The 18639-nt window shown below is 36.3% G+C and overlaps 2 protein-coding genes across 2 annotated transcripts; one reads left to right on the top strand and one right to left on the bottom strand.

The window, feature by feature from the left end:
- Nucleotides 1–3095: 3095 nt before the first annotated feature.
- Nucleotides 3096–8012, top strand: LOC308681483 (galectin-related protein B). The gene is made up of 4 exons (XM_081350420.1): nucleotides 3096–3215; nucleotides 3565–3653; nucleotides 6989–7178; nucleotides 7294–8012. Exons 1-4 carry the CDS (start codon nucleotides 3189–3191, stop codon nucleotides 7435–7437), a joined length of 450 nt encoding a protein of 149 aa, XP_081206546.1. The 5' UTR covers nucleotides 3096–3188; the 3' UTR covers nucleotides 7438–8012.
- Nucleotides 8013–8729: 717 nt separating this feature from the next.
- plek2 (pleckstrin 2) lies at nucleotides 8730–13068 on the bottom strand. Its single transcript, XM_081350929.1, has 9 exons — nucleotides 12991–13068; nucleotides 12731–12895; nucleotides 11685–11875; nucleotides 11515–11606; nucleotides 10505–10692; nucleotides 10280–10381; nucleotides 10095–10178; nucleotides 9891–9969; nucleotides 8730–9654 (listed from the first exon to the last, which is right to left on the bottom strand). Exons 1-9 carry the CDS (start codon nucleotides 13045–13047, stop codon nucleotides 9527–9529), a joined length of 1086 nt encoding a protein of 361 aa, XP_081207055.1. The 5' UTR covers nucleotides 13048–13068; the 3' UTR covers nucleotides 8730–9526.
- Nucleotides 13069–18639: the final 5571 nt, after the last annotated feature.

Here is an 18639-nt window from a genome sequence, read left to right as displayed (position 1 = left end):
TGACTCAATCAGCTGATCCAGGAGCTGTCAGTTCAAGGGTCAAAACAATAGAAATAAAATATGGGGGGTAGATGAAATTGCATTACATGTAGCCTATCACAACGGGCTGGAGTTCTAATTAAATAATAAATCTCATTTTTGGTGACATTGAGTTTCATTATTCATATGTAACTATTACCAATATAAAGTCGTTTCTGTCTTTTTCTGATGTAGTCTGATGCGCTGGAAGAATGGGCCAATGTGATAAGGAATTTTAAAAGCCATTTTATAGCTATTCCTGTAGTTGATTTCCAATTAAATTTCAGTAGAAAATTAAATTCTTACACATTCTGTACAAACGATTTGACAGAATGCGACTCAAAAGGAGGATCCACTATAGCGACCTCTGGCGGAAGACATTTGAGGATGCCTTTGTTTTAATATTTGAATCCTAGTGGCTCATCTCTCACTTTTTATTTTTGTTTATATATGCTGGTGGATATGGAATTTTATGGATTTATTGTGAAAATGTTTTTATAGTGACGCGTCTAAACCTTTTACAGTCTCTAAACGTAGATGTAAAGTGTGAAGCAGTCACTCATTCAGTTATGAAGGTTTATGAAGTTGGTGTCATGAATGTGGTCTGAACAGGTATGTGCAGATGTCACGTGTTTATTTAAACATTACATCGTGATGGCCGCAGTCTTATTTCTTATTTATATTATTTTAATTTGAATTGAGAAAGCAATGAGAAATTGTACTTACAGACAGAATTAACCATGCTTGTGTACAGAGCCGGATTAACGCAAAGGCAAACTAGGCACGTGCCTAGGGCCCGATTGGCGGGATGGGGCCCAGACAGAGGGACAAAAAAAAAAAAAAAATGTACAAATGTCCTATCTACAATTTATTTCAATATTTATTTATTAACTAAAAATAGTGACGATGTTTATCTTAACCATAGACTGTTACATTACTACAGTTAAACCAATTAATGTGTCCGTTACAAAGCGGGTGCCGGCTTCTGAAAGTATGTGTAAAGAACGCATCCATCAGGTGCTGCGAGGCAAAAGCCTAATAAGCACACAAAGAAGCACATCTCATACAGCATGGATGTGTTAGTTGTCGTCATCTATTTTGGAGTGATTGCAATGTATTCTAAATATAAACTTGTACTGTAGATCAGCGTCATTTCTGGAAAAATCATTCACCGCTTTATTACGAGTTTAAAAGAGCGCGAGCGTAACGTGCCCAAGACGCGACGCTTTGAATTTGCGCGTACAATGAATAACATCGCGTCGGGAGCTGACTAGTAAAAAAGCTACACAATTAAAAGACAAGACGTCTGTATTCTAAGTTAAAAAGCCAACACACTACAACATTTTTAAATGTTTCAAATAAAGGATCTCATATCTATGGGTCTATCTTCTAAATTCTGCTGATGATTAGATTCCTGACATTACGCCAATAATATCACTTTATATATTTTTTTCTGCTCAGTAGCGATCGTGTCTTTCTCTTCCACTTGATTTGTGTATAGCATATTTAAGGTAGCAATGCAATATAAAATCACTTATGCTCATCTACTGAAGTGGGATTCTGGAACTGTGAATAAATTGAATAAAACAGCAAAATAACAACAACAACAATAACATCTTCATTAAACAAAAAAGAGATTACCTTAGATAAAGTTTGATTAATATGTACATACAGTACCGGTAAAAGTCTGGACCCATTACTATTTTTAATGTTTTTGAAAGAAGTTTATTATTATGCTCTACAAGCCTGCATTTATTTGATCAAAAATACAGAGAAAAAAAAACAGGAATATTCAGCAAGGATGTGTTAAATATATAAAAAGTGACAGTGAAGACTTTTTTAAAACAACTTTTTAATAATCAAAGATCCTGAAAAAAAGTATCACAGGTTATAAAATAAATATTAAGCACCATTTCTAACATAATAAATCAGAATGATCACGTGGCACTAAATTCAGCTTTGCATCACAGAAATATAAAGTATAGTAAAATAGAAAACCATTATTTTAAATTTTAACTATTTTCACTATATTATTTTTCTGTATTTTTGATCAAATAAATCCAGGCTTGATGAGCATAAGAGACTTCTTTCAAAAACATTAAAAATAGTAATGTGTCCAAACTTATGTACTGTGTAAGTAAAAATATACTGCTTTTAAAATTAAATGTTGTATAAATAAAAAGGTTAGGAATCATATTTGTTTCAAGTGTTTTTTTATTGGGGGTGGGGGGCCTCCAACATGAATTTTGCCTAGGGCCTCCTAATGTCTAGAACCGGCCCTGCTTGTGTATAAGACAACCTTGAGACTGACACAGGGAAATTTGATCAGTAATATGGAGCTTAAGCCCTGGAAACTCTCTCTGGGTGGTAAAAACATATTGCACAAACAAAGTGCCAGACTGGTTAGATGGGAATGTGAAACAATAGCGACACCACATGTGACTTATGTCTCTTGAGTGTGTTGTCCATGTTTGTGATTCCACCATTATATGAACTTATTCCCAAGTCAATTAGTGTTTATCTTGATAGAAGTTCACTATAATGTATGAGGTTAAGCATTGTAATTATTCAAATGCAGGATTCAAATAAAACTTACTACCTAGTTTTACATAGGCTATTCCTAGGCTATTTCTCCACTGTAAAAAAATTATATATATATATATATATATATATATATATATATATATTGTTGATACATGTTGTTATATTTACTTAAAAAGGTAAGTTGCCTGGTTGCCTTACAATTTTGAGTACATTGAAATTAATTTGTTTAGTTAATTCAATGAAGGAGATTGGTTTAATAAATAGAAACTCAAAATATTAGGCATATGTTATCTGAACCACATTAATTATTAACCACATTAAAATATTTTTTTACCGTGTGGAATTACGAGACTAGCCTATGGCGACTTGTTCTTATATTGAACAATATACTTGATTCATTCATTTATTTTGAAATCTGCTGAAGTCACACTGTAGTTTTGTCATCATCATCACTCCCTGCCTGTGCTGGTTTCTATGGAAACGCGGTGGCGCGAGGCGGGGTTCGCGAATTCAACACCGGTCTCGCGCTCTGCCATGATCAATCCCGGATCCCGTGCATGACAGCTATTGTCCTCGCGCTTGAAACGCAACACCTGCACGACTAAACTAAAGCGACAGAAGAAAGCATGACAGATAAGGGTAACATCCGAAACGTAAGTATGATGACGATTATTTTATAGTTTATCAGCTACTAAGACTGTAAATTGCGTTGAAACAGTGACGTATAAGCTGAGCTTAAATATATTTGACCATGCTGATTAATATGTCATATAAATGACTTGATAAATGATGCGACTCGGTAATCTGCATGAATAAACTGTAAACTGAGAAAGGGTTGAAGAATGGTCTGAGAACCTTTTCTTTTCCTTCTTGTCTCGCAGCACTGGGTTTAAGAAATCGTGTTGATTATAAATCAGTACATTAATAAATAGCTAATTATTCGGGTTTTGCCTGGCCTGTAGCATCATATGTTTGAATGACAGTAAAACACTATTCCTGCAGGAGGAGGACTATGTTGGAGAGATCAAAGGGGGTCTACGGCCGACCATGAGGCTGATAGTGATGGGTATTGTTCACAAGCAGCCCAAAAGGTTGGTATCAGACACACCTCTGTCTGTCTGTCTGGTGTGTGTGTGTGTTTCTTGCGTTAATTTTTTAACTGTCACATCGCGCATCCTGAATGACTCGGTTCATTGAGAATGAGACGCGCCTTCAGTGCGTTTACACAATGAGCCAGTTGTCTCGGGAATTCAACCACAAGAAAACATGGGTGCCAACCGTGAATACACAGAAGAAATCAAGTGTTTTGTAGTGCATTGCAGTAGGCTATGTTATGCATTTCATGTCATATAGTTACAGTATACTTATACTGTATATAATATAGATATATATATATATATATATATAAAGACATATCTAACATGTTAAATAAAACGTCATTTGATTATCGAATTTTTTCCCCACAAATTGAGGTAATTTATACTTTTTACTTATATGCATACTTATTTGTATCATCTTGTAAGATATGTTTTGTGTATATGTTAAGGAACCTTACAATTAACAGGGTTTTACTGTAACATTTTTACATTTGTTTTCAATCTTAACTTTTGTATACATATAGTGCAATACATGTGGTTTTCCAGCTGTTGTTGTCCACAAGAACTGTGTGTTGTTCTGTTTTGCCAGCGTGGGAAAGGTTCAATTCCCATGAAGGCTTAGCTGGTCAGATCTAGAAGAAAAGAAAAACAGATTGGAGAATTCTGGCCATATTCGGCAAGGGTTATCCAGAAACTAATGGTTGATGATGTAATTTGGTATGGAGCGTCCCAGATCAAAAGGGCAGGACACTAACTCCATGCAACTGACTCGGTCTGTTAAAATGATGTTTGTTCTTAAAGCTACACTGTGTAATTTTTTTAATTGATTCTTAGCAAAAAACACTTTGTTCTTTCAAAATGATGTGTGCTCATTAATGTGTAATTACTTCTACCAACTAATCAGGGGCGGATCTAGAAAAATATTTATGGGGTGGCGAGAGGGGGGCAGGAATTTTTGAGGGGTGGCAACATATGGCAGAAGTATATATACTGAATTTAAATCACAGTTAAATTGGCCATAACTTTTAATTCGTTGCTGCCAATAGGGATGGGTATTGTTAAGGTTTTAACGGTATTACTACTCTTACCAATTACTCCTTATCGATCCGGTACTTTAACAGTATTCTTATCGGTTCTTTTTGTTATATATAAAAAAGGGGGAAAAAACTATTATGAACACATTTAATATTGCTTTATATTTTGAAATGTAAAATAAATATCTATAGCAAAAGAAAAAGCAATGCTTTAACAAAACTAATAAAACATGCATGTTATGCAGAAGGGTGCAAGCTTTTGTGTTTTATATACAGTCAGAAGACATAGGACACCAAAAACAAAGTACAAACACATGGTCAAACAAAAAAGTATACAATTAAACAAATATACAAATTATATACCCAGTGCTTTAATTTCAGTAATGTCGGCATTACTGTTCAGGAGTAATATGGGCTAAAAAGACATCTAATAAAGTCAGATTTAAAATAACACTGCATAGTTTATCATAGATAGATTAAAGCTTATAAAAGCCAAAATTATTAATTCAAGAGCTGTGACTGATTTTCTCTTTGCCTTTTGTTGTTTGATTCACATTAATGGAGCAATCGTCAGCAGGTTTATTAGACTGCTGCCCCTTTAAGACCAAATGCAGATCGAATCATTATTACGCATCATATTTTCTCCCAACGGCCATTTAAGACATAAACTGTATTTAAGTGAATAAACTGTTTTGTGATTCTCCAAGACAGCCATTTTGACATATTTGATCGTTTAGATGTGCACACGAAGCCCAAAATATAGGCTACGTTGCTTGTCTCGGTAGTTGAACTTTTCTATTGTAAAACAGTCAAATATATACATATATATAAAATCGACTTACATTTTACCAGGCATTCGTTAACTTATTTATTCATTCTGACATTGATGAGCTAGACCGCTGAACTTTTAGTCTTCCTAACAACAAACAGAGCGTTGCGTAATGTAGTGCATCAGAGCAGCATCAATAATAATATCAAGTGAATCTCTTATTTGCATATTAAGTTTATTGCCAATAATAATGACAGGTTTGCGAACGTGAACTCGGTGAGCTCGCGCAAAACACATCTTCAGCACAGCCACTCATTTAAACGCCTCTGATTGGCCGATGTGATCAACAGACATGTCTGTGATTGGCTACAATGCTCAACGCTGCAAAAGCACGTCAAAAGTACCTTCAATGCAAAGGGAAAAAATATAAATAAAAATGTAGGCTAATATGCATTGTTCATGATTAGGGAATCGCGGCCGCTGTAATCTTATTCACATTTGTTTTTCTGATTAATTGCTTTGCTCAGTGAGAAAGACAATTGAACAAAATATTCGGGGCTTTACTAAAAACCAGTCTTTACTAAAATCAAAATTAGGCTAATCAAAGGGAAGAGTGCTCTTACAAATCACGAGGGAGCGATTTGACCGCTGATTTTGGCTAACGTAATAGACTCGCTGTTTTTGCTGATGCTGAATCGTCTTTAGCATACAGTACATTCATTACAAATGTAACTTTAAGTTAAACGTGTGTTTAAACTACACCTGGGGAAACTCACTTCACCTTCAGAGGCTCTGTCAGGGGCAGCTCAGTCTAGTCGGGTTGCAGGACCACCGCAGCAGACTTGCTGTGTGTGTGAGCCAGACTGAGCGAAGAACGCCGCTCTGCACGTTTGAATCAGGGACGTACGTATTTGAGGGGCAGGGGGGAGGGGCGAATAATACATTTAAAATTAAAAATTAAATTGTTCACTTTTGGTAAATGTATTGCACATAGTGGTGGGTTGTTTTTGTACAGTTTTTGGATCATCAAAGTTAGGGGGGCAGCTGGGGGGGCAAGGCTCTAGAGTGGGGGGGCACTTGCCCCCCCCCCCCCCTTGCCCCCCCCCCCCCCTTGCCCCCCCTGTAGATCCGCCCATGCAACTAATCAAGTATTCTCGTAAGCGTAGAATCTGCCATTTAGAATACATTCGAGTGAGTCGCTCGAATGGCGTCAGCCATGTTGTGCCTCTATCTTGAAAATACATTAGCCAAAGAGGGACATACCTGGAAATTTAAGCTTCGCCTTTTGCGTTTTTACACTCAGTGGCATCGTGACGACTGCGAGGGGGAGATTACTCGTGACTGCCGGCAGATTTGAAATAATACGGAGTTAAAATGCCCTCGGAATGGGAGGGGCTAGAAAGTAATATTCACTTGGTAGTCATAAACAATTTCACCGCTAGATGAGAAAAAATCCTACACAGTGTATCTTTAACCCTGCAAAATCTGATGTTAAAAATCCCTACATGTTTTTCCTGTCTCTTTAGTATGATAGTGTTAGTGTCATGCCAGTCTAAAGGAGAGGGGGATGAGGAAATCGAGGGTGATGTGGGTCTGGAGTTAAAGGTGAACTTTTCAGAAAAGGCTGTGCTTCGTAACGCTCGTCTCTCAGGACAGTGGGGCGCTTCAGAGACGGCCCTGTCTTTCTTCCCCTTTGCTCCAGGAGAGCCTTTTAAGGTAGAGACTAGAGTGTGTGCTTGAAGGGTGTGATCACATCTTATAAAGCTAAACTCTTTGGTAATCTCACACCTTTCTGTCACAATAATGATGTCTCCTTCTGTATCTCTCCCAGATGGAGATTGTGTGCGAGCACCAGCAGTTCCGTATTCTGGTGGACGGGCAGCCGTTGTGTGGTTTTTCTCACAGATTGACTCAGCTAGCATCTCTCACTGCTCTTAGAGTTCACGGAGACCTACAGCTCACCAAAGTGGCTTGAGAAAGAGAGGAATCGCCTGCCATAATGACAGACTAATAATCATAGAAGCAACTAAACTAAGGTTTTATAACCCTGAGCGTACTGTACACAATTGTTGTAAAGTTCCAGAGCTCCATCAGTTCATTTGAAATCTTTACAACTCATTTGTTTTGGTATTGGCTAATTGGCGATTTTTTACAGTTTCTCCAGTTATTTTTATTTGCAGTGGAAAATGAGCCTGTTAGCATTTTAAAAGATGATTTTGTGTTTGTTTGGACACATTTGTAGAAGAAAATATCCCCAATGTTCCAATCAAAATTCAAATTAAGAATGAATTAGCTAGCTCAGTTAGAAGATAGCTTTTAAAATACATAATGTACTACCTACCTTTTTTGTTTGCTTTGTGAATATTAGATATATTAGTTAGTTTATTTGGCTCTTTGATACAGAAGCAAAAGTGCCTTCATTTGTTCCATTAGATGCACTTATACGTAGAAGACTTTAGGTGTGCTGTAGCAGTAATTGTTGATGTTCAAATTCATTTGTATTTACATTTACACATTTGGCAGATGCTTTTACCCAAAAGCAACTTGTGTTGCATTCAATTTAGACATTTTATCAGTTCATGCATTCCCTGGGAATTGAACCCAGGATGCTAGCATTGCTAGCGGCATGCCTGACTGTTTGAGCTACAGGAATGTATCAACAACAACATGCTTTTGTTTGACTGTCTGAAAAATTAGTTAAATCATTTCAACAGAATAACTCATAAGAGAATAGTTTTTCTGTTAATCTTTTGTTCATGTGAATGTACCGCATAACAGTTTAACCTAAGCATTCATAACTGACACCTGAATGTTCACTTTAAAATGCAGTTTGTTCGCTGCGATTGAATTGGTTTGAAGAAAAAGGACTCAAAGTCCATCTGAAGCCTGTACTTGGTGCTGTCAATCACTTAATGCTGCAAATGAAGCATGTATAAAATAACTTTAATGATTAGGTTCATAGAAAGGTTTACTTGAATATCTTTTAACACCTAATAATTGCAATATGTACTGTAAACAGTAAACTTTTCTTAAAAAACTTTTAAGAAGATCTGATTATTGGATTTATTTAATGTGTGTGTGTGTCCTTGTATGGTTTATGAGAACACAAATGTGCATTATGATATGGGTATTCGATACTTCCTCGAACCAAATGGCTTAAAAAAAAACATACTATTTTGTTTTTAATTTAAAAAAATGCCAAAAGTTTTCTGCGATGGGTAGGTGTGTGTTATACATCATACCAAGTTATTTTTTTTATTATTTTTTTATTGAAAATGTAAAAATGCAGAAAGTTTTCTGTGATGTGCAGACTTATTGTAGGTTAAGGGGATATAATATACAGTTTGTACAGTATAAAAATCATTATGTCTATGGAATGTCCCCATAACACACGAAAAACCGACATGTGTTTTTGGGCATTTGAGAAAGAGAAACATACACACAGACACAGTGTGTGTGTTTTTAAACCATAGCAACAAATCAACAGGCTTGTGCAAGTCAGACATGAAGTCAGTTCTGTTAACTAACAACTTGGTAGACAAACAGAAGGCAGGTAAAAACATGTTAACGGTTCACAACAAAACTGCAGACATGGACATCAAGGACATGATTGCCAAATGACAATTATTCAAATACTTTTTTTTTTTTTTGGACAAAATTTGACAAAAAAAAAAAAATCACTTATCATTTACACTTTCATAGTACATTCACTGAATGTGTAAGCTTTACCACATTAAAATATATCAGGGGCACTGAACTCTTGGAAAATCTGAATTCTATTCAAATATTCTATATGCTAACTAGAATGAGGTCTCACGCTGACCCCATGTGTTTTATTAATTTTATTATTATTAATTAATATATATTTGTATTATTCATATTTAATTTTTAGCAGCTGTATAACACTGTATATATTTTATTTAGTTTGCACTAAACCCAACATAAAAATGTATAATTAGCTAACAATACCAATACTAACACTGTTAACAATAGCAATGAAGATAACAACAATACCAAAAATGAACTATAAGTGTTATTGTTTGAAAGTGCGATGTGTAGCATAATTAAGTCACTTTTCTAATAGCTTGGATCCAGTCCATCCTCTCCTCGTGTGTTGGAGCCTGGATGTAATAGTGCGTCTCCACCTGAGTGATGATTTTAAAGAGGTTCCCCTGGACTTTACCTTTAACACCTGAAGATTACAAGAAAGTGGCCATTAGTTTCTGTGTTTACAGTATTTACCTGTAAATATTGCTGCTACCAAGACAACAAGACCTGAATCACGGTTTAGTATTTTTAGTCAGTGGCAGTAGTTAAGTCTTTCCTTAATTCTGATTAATATGTGTTATTTTGTAAATATTCATTTGTGGGATCAGGCAATCATCAGACCTTAGAGACTTTCATAGAAGAGGCAAAAGTCTGACTCACCTGACGGTGTGCCGTTATCATCGAGGGCAGACACCAGACAGCCACGCAGAGATATACCGCCAACCGGAGTGATGTCATCCTGAGAAAGGTGGCCATCAGGAAGTAAACAAGTCAGTACAAAAATAAACATCACATGATTTCTTTAGACTTTAGCATATATATATATATATATATATATATATAGCACATCAGCGTTCTTCTCACCTTGCTGGGGTCATAGTAGTGCAGGAAACCAGGCTCTGCCCTCAGAATAAACAATCTTACTTTCCAGTTCTTCACCTTGTGCCCCTGACACAGATAAACAGGTGAATGAACACACAGACCGCTAGCACCACAAATAAATAGCCTATAGTTCAGTTCAAAACCTCCAATTTCAGCAGAGTGCTCACCTGTTTGAGCAGGTAACCTCTCTTCACCACCTTTCCACTCAGCTCCGCCGCAGACCGAGACTTTTCTGATTTCACACTGCCTCGCTTCTGGAAGCTTTGGGACTGTTTGAGAAATCACATTTGTTCAGTCTAATTAGGACAACTTATTTTTATTTCTAGTATATGATATGATTACAAAAGAGTTGAGTAAAGAATAAATAAAAAAGAAAGAGAAATGGAACTTACAAAGCAGTAGAGAGCAGTGGAGTCATCGAGGAACTGTTCTCCTAGAGCAGCGTTACGGAGGGCGTCTGCGCTCCTGATCCCGATGGGCCGCAGGGAGGCCTCATCCAGCAGCGCAGAGGCTAATGTTACTGACTCCACACGGGTCAAAGCCAGCCTATTAAACACAAGCCAATCCACCACTGCTGAGCCTGCACACACACACACACACAAATATGAAACACTTCCGATCTTTGACTTTGATTGACCAGAGCTGATTTACAGACCAACAGCACTGGATCGGTTCATAGTTTGATTCACTCTGCTTCTATGTGTTTGCATGTTCCAGGCAGACTGACAGTATGTGTTTAGTGAGTAGTGACAAATGACTCTTTCTGCAGGTTATACTGTATCACCGGTAGGTGGCGACAAGTGACTGAATCTTTCACTCAACATATTTGTTCAAAGAGACTGATTGTTTCAGGAAAAAAACTGCCGATATTATGTCTAAAAGGTAGGTGAACCAGATTTCACCATGAAAAACATGTTCCTGGATCAACATTCCAATCATTCAATCAGATTTGAGGGATAGGTTTATAGTTAATGTCAAGTTTAGTCTTATAACTAAAGGTGATGATACACAGGGCAACTTTTTGAGCAATGCTGCTGGGCAATGTTGCCGTCAACAGGCAACCAGATGAGACACAGAGCCCACGACCGATCTAAATTATCCAGATAGAAATTTATTGCCCATTTTCAATGGGAAAGTGCCCAAGCAACAATCTCTTGACAAGATTGCCCAGCAACATTGCTCAAAAAGTTGCCCTGTGCATCACCTCAAGTTTCCACCATTCTTATTCACCTACCATTTCCCTCTGATTTTAGGGATATGTTATGAGCAGGGTTAGATTTAGGGGTAGGGATAAGGTTAGGACTATGTTTTAACTTTTGAACAACAGTGTGAACGTAAACATTAACAAGACAGAATATAATTTCTTTAATAATGCACATTCATGCTTTAATGAGTGTCTGACCTGAGAAACAGTTGGTGTAAGAGCTGCCCTGTTCAACATGACTGCTTAGCCGGATACCAGTGTGCACATCATACATGGAGTCCAGCACCTGACTGATATACAGATATACGTTTAGATATGGAGTCGCAAACACACATTCGCATATATTGACAAAATGCACACATAGCTACCTGAGGTTGATATTGTGAAGCTGGAGTGACGCAGATCCTTTAATTTGTGATGGGGAGGGGGTCTGTGCATCACGTGGGTTAAGCTTCTGTATTGCTGCACCAATCGCTGATGCCCATTCATCACGTTCCTCCCTCATGCAAGCCTCCAGAAAGTGCTCATCTGCAGTGTTGGTCTCCAGCTTCAGCACCAACTACAGGGTGTAAAATGTGGTTAATATGACAACAGCCTTCAGTCACGCCCTAAACAAACAGTTTAAGTTATTGGTGATAAGTGCAGCACTTTTTGCGTCAGAAGAACGTATAAAGGAAATTGCCACAAACATGCCAAACTCCATAACTCTGAACCTGGCACTGACTGCAGCGGTTACTCAATGTGGAATATAAATCAAAGCCATTGCAAAGATACACTGGGGGAAATAAAAGCTGTGCTCCTGACATGCTAGTGCATGCGAGCAATGCAAAACAAAATAATGAAAGGTAATTCATATGATGTGTAACCTAAGGCTGTGAACATTTAAAGCACTGAGACACTCCCAGTGTTTGGTTTAGTGTTCAAGGTGTAATCTGAACTAGACCGCTGATAAGCCACTTCCCAATCTTCCCAACTATTTGCAGACTGTTCATATAGCCAAATTAATGCTGATTATTAATTAATAATTTACATTAACAGGTGTGAATTTGAATTTCATTCAGCCTGAGGCTTCTACATTTCACTTTTGTTGTGTAATGGCCTTTACATTTTCCAAAAATATAACTTTTTTGTTGTTATTAAAAAAACAAGCAAGCAAGCCAAGCCCAGATAAGACTAAGTAACTTAGACTACATACAAGTTACTTTAAAAAGTATCTTTCTCAAACACTGTTCGAGATTATCCTAGAATTCTGAGTGCAAACATAATCTTTAAACCACAAAATATCGCTTTGTTGTAAACTCCTTAACAGAGGACTGTAAAATTGCACCAGCCTATATAACTTTGTGATAACTTGTACAGTATACAGACAAAATAAATAAAAACAACGTCGAATACTTTGACTGTTCTCACTTACCGGTCTGTTTTCGTACTCCAGGCAAGGACAGGTGATTTTGCAGTTAATCAAATGTATCGTCCCTCGATGGCAGGAATCCCGTTTGCCGCCTTCATATTTATAATACATAAGTTTGTCCGATTTAAGTACAAACCAACGAACTTTCCAGTTCTGAACCACGTGGCCCTATAAAAACGAACATCATTTGTTAATAATCCAATAAAGAATGAAGTAACTGACCATATGTGTATGGCTAAAATGTTCAAAAGACTCTCTCTCACCCTTTTCACCAAGAAACCCTCTTTAAGGACGCCGTTATTTTCTGACTCGGTGCCCATGTTAGCTCCAGCAGACAGGTTCACTAGGCAGGTATAAGCACTTCAGGTGTTTTATAGCTGCAGCAGAAATTCCTTGTAATGTGCGTCATTGTGCGCAATCCCTGTCGGCGCCCCCACAATCACTGAGCAAGAAAACTTTGCCTGGGCGTGGGATTGGTGAGAATTAAATTCATTAAAAATTAGATAAATTATTAAATAATAGCCTACGGACTTGTAAAGTTTGATTAAAGTCCGATAGAATCAATTCAGCGTGATTCTTTTAGATCTTACAATTTACAGACAATTCTACACAGACACGGGAAATTACTATTGCCACAGGGAACAGTTTTCATGAGTCAAGACAGACGCAGTCAGATTGAGTCATTGTTCAGGTGAGATTCAAGTCAGTGACCGGATGTTTGTTGCTATGGCAGAAATAACTTTGAAAATGTAATAGCCTAGCCTAACATTTTGTTCCATTAGTCCAAACCAATACGACTTTGTCAAAACTGCAAGGTCAGGATTGTATTATGTAGGCTACATAGAATATTTCTGTGCTCACCTAATTCTGTGTAATGTTAGTATTGAATTCAGATTTTTTGGGGGGAGCTACTCTGCACACATTCTTCTTTTAACTTTGTTCAGCATATTGCATTCTGTACACTGATTGTAACTAAAAGTATCACTGACTAAATTAGCCTAGGCTACACTTAAAAATAAAGGTTCTTTATTGGCATACAGTATGGTTCCTCCATAGCTTTAACGTCCATGGAACCTTTCCATTTCACAAAAGGTTCTTTATAGTGGAAAAAGGTTATTAGATTTTTAAATGTTTTATATATGTATATATATATATATATATATATATATATATATATATATATATATATATATATATATATATATATATATATATATATATATATATGGTTCTTTTAAAAACTGTTAATTGAAAGGTTCTTTGGAGAACCAAAAAATGACATCTCTGTGATCCTTTTGGAAATTTGTTTAAGAGTGTATACATACAAAATAAACTAAACACATTCTTTATTTACAAAAATAAACAGACATAGGGCCTATTACGACATGGCTAAAACTGGAATTTGCCAGCTGGCAGGCATAGTTGAGCCGAGACAATCTTACACAATATGTGTGTTGATCATATAAAAATCATCGGCCATGTTCCTACATGAACTGTGAAAAGTTGGTAAACTAATGGCGGGAACACGGCCAAACCTCAGTCACTTCTTTGTGTTCACTCACTTCTACTGTAGAGCACTAGATGGTGATCTCGCACAGCAATTGAGAAGGACTAGAAGTTGAGTAGGACTTCGTAGTAGTTGTTTCTTTTGTTTGTGGGAGAATGATCTGAAAATTAAACTGTCTCATGAAGTAAAATAAATTATATGGAAGTACACTAAATTTTATGTTAGACATCTCAGAACACATGGCTACACCTGAAAATAGTAATACCAGACTGGTATAACTTACCAGACAACACTGCAAAACCGTGGTTAAAACACACACACACACACACACAAACACACTGTTGTGTTGTCATGTTTTATGGGGACTTTTCAGGTGTAATGATTTTTATACTGTACAAACTGTATATTCTATCCCCTTACACTAACCGTATCCCTAAACACACCCATTACAGAAAACTTTCTGCATTTTTACATTTTAAAAAAAAAATCACAGTATGATAAGCTGTTTTCCTCATGGGGACCAAAACATTTAAGGACAAGGCTTTCGGATATTACCATCTTTGTGGGGACATTTTGTCCCCATAATGTGAGTTTACAAGCCATGGTAAAGATGACATGATACTGATGTCATCAATATCATACACTCGCGTCACCTTTTTGAGGTCACAGGAGAAGTGGCATGTTACTGTGAGCAACATTGTACATTTTATGACCAAGGAAAGTTTTCTGCAAAGTAACCATTTTTATTAAGATCATTTTTTGCCTTGCAATCATTGTATTGTATACAGTTATTTGACTTCCCTAATCTATAGCTAATTCTACAATTTGATGCTTTGCATTCATGCTAACTTCAAACCCACATGCTAAAACAGTTAGCTAAGTTATGGCTGTTTGGGGTGGAGATTGTTGTAACAGTTCATTAAAAATGTTACAACCAACCCCTTATGATAATTCCAGTGATCAATCACATGCCTGTTAAGACAAAATAGAGACTCGAGTTTTTGTTGCGCATTGAGGGATTTATGTGGTAAGCAGGGCAGGACTTAGGGTGGTGGGGGCCCCTGGGCTTGAGTCACTTTCGGGCCCTACCTTCTATACATTACTTTAAATAGAACAAAATGATACATACACAAGCTATGTATTAGAGCTACACAATTCTGGATAAACTGAGAATAAAAATAGAGATCACGATTCTGAACAAACAACTAAACAAAATAACATAATTTATGTTAATTGCTGAAGTCTATTAAAAATGTTTAATTAATCTGAATTATAAAAAAAAAAAACTTGGGTTTGAATGAATGATTCAATTCATCAATCAAATGCACTTGTTTCATAGATGAATCAGCATTTTTGAACGAATCTCCTGAATGAACGATTCAATGACAAATGTTTTTTAAAAGTCATTTGTCGCCATCTGATGGCGTAACAATATAATCGATCCAATCGATCCAATTTGAAGTGCAAAGCTACTTTCAAAAGGTGACTGGTACCATAGACAGTGTTACATGTTAAAAAAACGTAATAATTTATTTATATGACCACTGATTGAAGCTTGAAAAAGTTTTCTTCCAATAAATAAATAATGATTAAAAAAGTTCAAAGTGATCATAAGTTTATTGCAATGCACAAATGTCTTGGTCAGAATGAGAATAAATGAATAAAACACTTATTTACCTGGAAAACATATGTTTTGATCGTGGCATTTCTTTGAGATTTAGAATCCAGTATTCCTATAGGCTAATTATTGTTTAATTATTGTTTCTTTTACGAATTTAATAAAGAACTCTGTCTCGTATTCTGTCCAAACGATCCATCCATGTAGGCTACTTTTGTGTCCATTCGTTTTTCCTTTTTTAACCCGTAATTGAAAAACGAAAAATGAACGGTTGTTGTCTTTTTAAAGCAACTTTTTGTTGTCTTTTTTTGTTGAACACCAACATTTTAATTTGAACTGGCTACACCAACTGCTGCGCAAAAAAGTAAATATCGACGAATTTTCAGATTTTTGTTTATGACTTTTTGCTCCTTTATTAAACATTTAAAATATTCACAAATTAATATGGAAAACATGTCGATTTTACTGGTTTTCAAAGGCCAAATTAGAACCTGGAATTGATGTTTTTCCCGCAGTGCTGAATGAGAAGAGCCATTAATATTATTAATAAACCATTGCTTTGGCTAAAGTCACATCTCCATCTCCGCTGTTAAGCAAATGCGCTTTTAGAGAGAAATGCACATTTCATACGGATTAATCAGAAGGTATTAGCTTTCGATTCGAATTTGTTCGTTTTAAAGTGGACATTTCAAGCTTTAGCCTACATAGGCTATATTTTGTTTCAGTTCTCGCGCTCACGGAGATCATGAAAGTGCGTCTGATTGTTTTATTTTATTTTACAAAAGCACAGCGTTTTCTTGTTATTGTGAGTTTACACAAATACAAGTAGTTGGGAATAATGTATTATTATTTTCTGTATGACCAGAAATTATAGAGTATTTTAAGTTGTTTCCACTGTTGATAGGAAAATGCAAGTGTTCGCGGCCGCGCCTCCGTGCCATGCAGTGCGCGCTCCACACTCAGCTTTGTTCCTTTTTTGCATAAAAGCGTCTTCTAAATATAGCCTATTAAATGTTATAATTAAATAATATAAAAATATTATTATTTGCGTAGCTATACATGGACCTCAAACACACTGCGTCTTCTAACTCAGTTGACTGTAAATGCGCAAAAACTGTTTCCATTGCAGTTTTGCGAAATATTCCTTTTTCAAATTGCCTGAAAAACCACCTCATGCGAGCGTAATTTTTTATTTTATTTTTTTTGCGAAAAACTGGAGTTTTTGCGAAATTGACGTGTTTCCATTGTGCTTATTTTCAATTCGCAATTTCAATTTGCGCAATTTGAAGGGTAATGGAAACGCGGCTACTGTCTAATGCAGACAGGTTTTTTCAACGGTTCGGCAGTAAACGAGGCACTACGTAACTGCCAATAACCAATCAGCAAACCTCAAGATGACTGACATTTAATTTAGTGAATTAAATTAAAATTTTCATTGCAGGGCAGGGCCAGGTAACAATGCTAGACCAATCAACAAACTTTAAATGAAAAATTAAATGACTGACATATTATTGAAAAAATCAAACGTAAACGGGCGGGGCCACCTATTGGGCGGGGCCCATGGGCTTGAGCCCAGTCAAGCCCAATGGTAAGTCCGGCCTTGGTGGTAAGTATGTTTCCATCATAGCTTTAAGCGCAATTGACACTTTTCACACGCTCTCACGCCACATGCACATCCATTTTCTCACGCACAGAAAAATTGCGGAGCAAAGGGGTACTTTTAATATTAAACTAATTCTCAGCTCTTAGATTCCGTCAATTTTATTACGAAATTCAGACAAAAATACGTTTGGCGCTTGTAAATGTGACGTGACAGATCGCTGAGCGCCTCAGTTCAAATGCACGTGAACCGATCATCTGTTACTTTTTTATTTAAAGATACAGTACAACTTACCGAAAGTATACATTGTAATATCGACCACTCGTGGATTTTTCAACCACTGAAAGAGGTCAATATATGACAGCAGGAGAACAATTATGTCACATAACGTTACATTTACCTCAGGAAAGCCATTTAATGACCATGTTAATTGAATAGAAAAAATAGCTAGAGAGGAGATTTTGCTGAGCACTATATTACATATTTATTATATTTTTACTTATGCCATTAAATAATTCTTATTATAACAAAAACTGCATTATATTTAATTTGTTATTTTTAACCTTTAATAATACCAGCAGATTAGGCCTTCTATGTTTACAGCATTAGGTGAGATTATTTTTTAAATAAAATTTAAAATAAACATGTATCCAAATGAGTCAATATTGAATCAAAATCGGAATCAAATCACAAGAATGGAATTGAAATCTTGAAATTTTTGTCAAGCAATAATAAAAACTGTATAGCCTACTACCAGTCATTGTACAATGTAAACATTGTAACATGTTGTCACTAAACTTCATAAAATTCTATTTAGTTACCAAATGTTTTTTGGTAACTAAATAGTTACTCCCCCCCCCCTTAATAGTTAATAGTTACCCCCCCCCCCCCCCCCCCCAAAAAAAAATCTCACTCCAAGCTAAACTCAAAAGTTGGCAGCCCTGGCTTATGCACATGTCTCCTTATCGCATAAACACATTTACCACCTCAACAGAGCACATATGATTTTTTTGGGCACATTTTAAGAATTTATGCGCATCTTGGCGCTTCCATACAGCATTTTTATGTGATATCCCAAAATGCACATTAAATAGGTGGATGGCAACATAGCCAGTGACTGAACTGTTATGTGACAGGAATACAGCATGCACACATGGCAATTGTTTTGTGCTAAATTTAAAGCCCTT

The sequence above is a fragment of the Scardinius erythrophthalmus genome, assembly GCF_964197995.2.
Source record: "Scardinius erythrophthalmus genome assembly, chromosome: 21".
In the NCBI taxonomy this organism is placed as follows: Eukaryota; Metazoa; Chordata; class Actinopteri; order Cypriniformes; family Leuciscidae; genus Scardinius; species Scardinius erythrophthalmus.
This window is presented reverse-complemented; position numbering and strand designations above follow the sequence as displayed.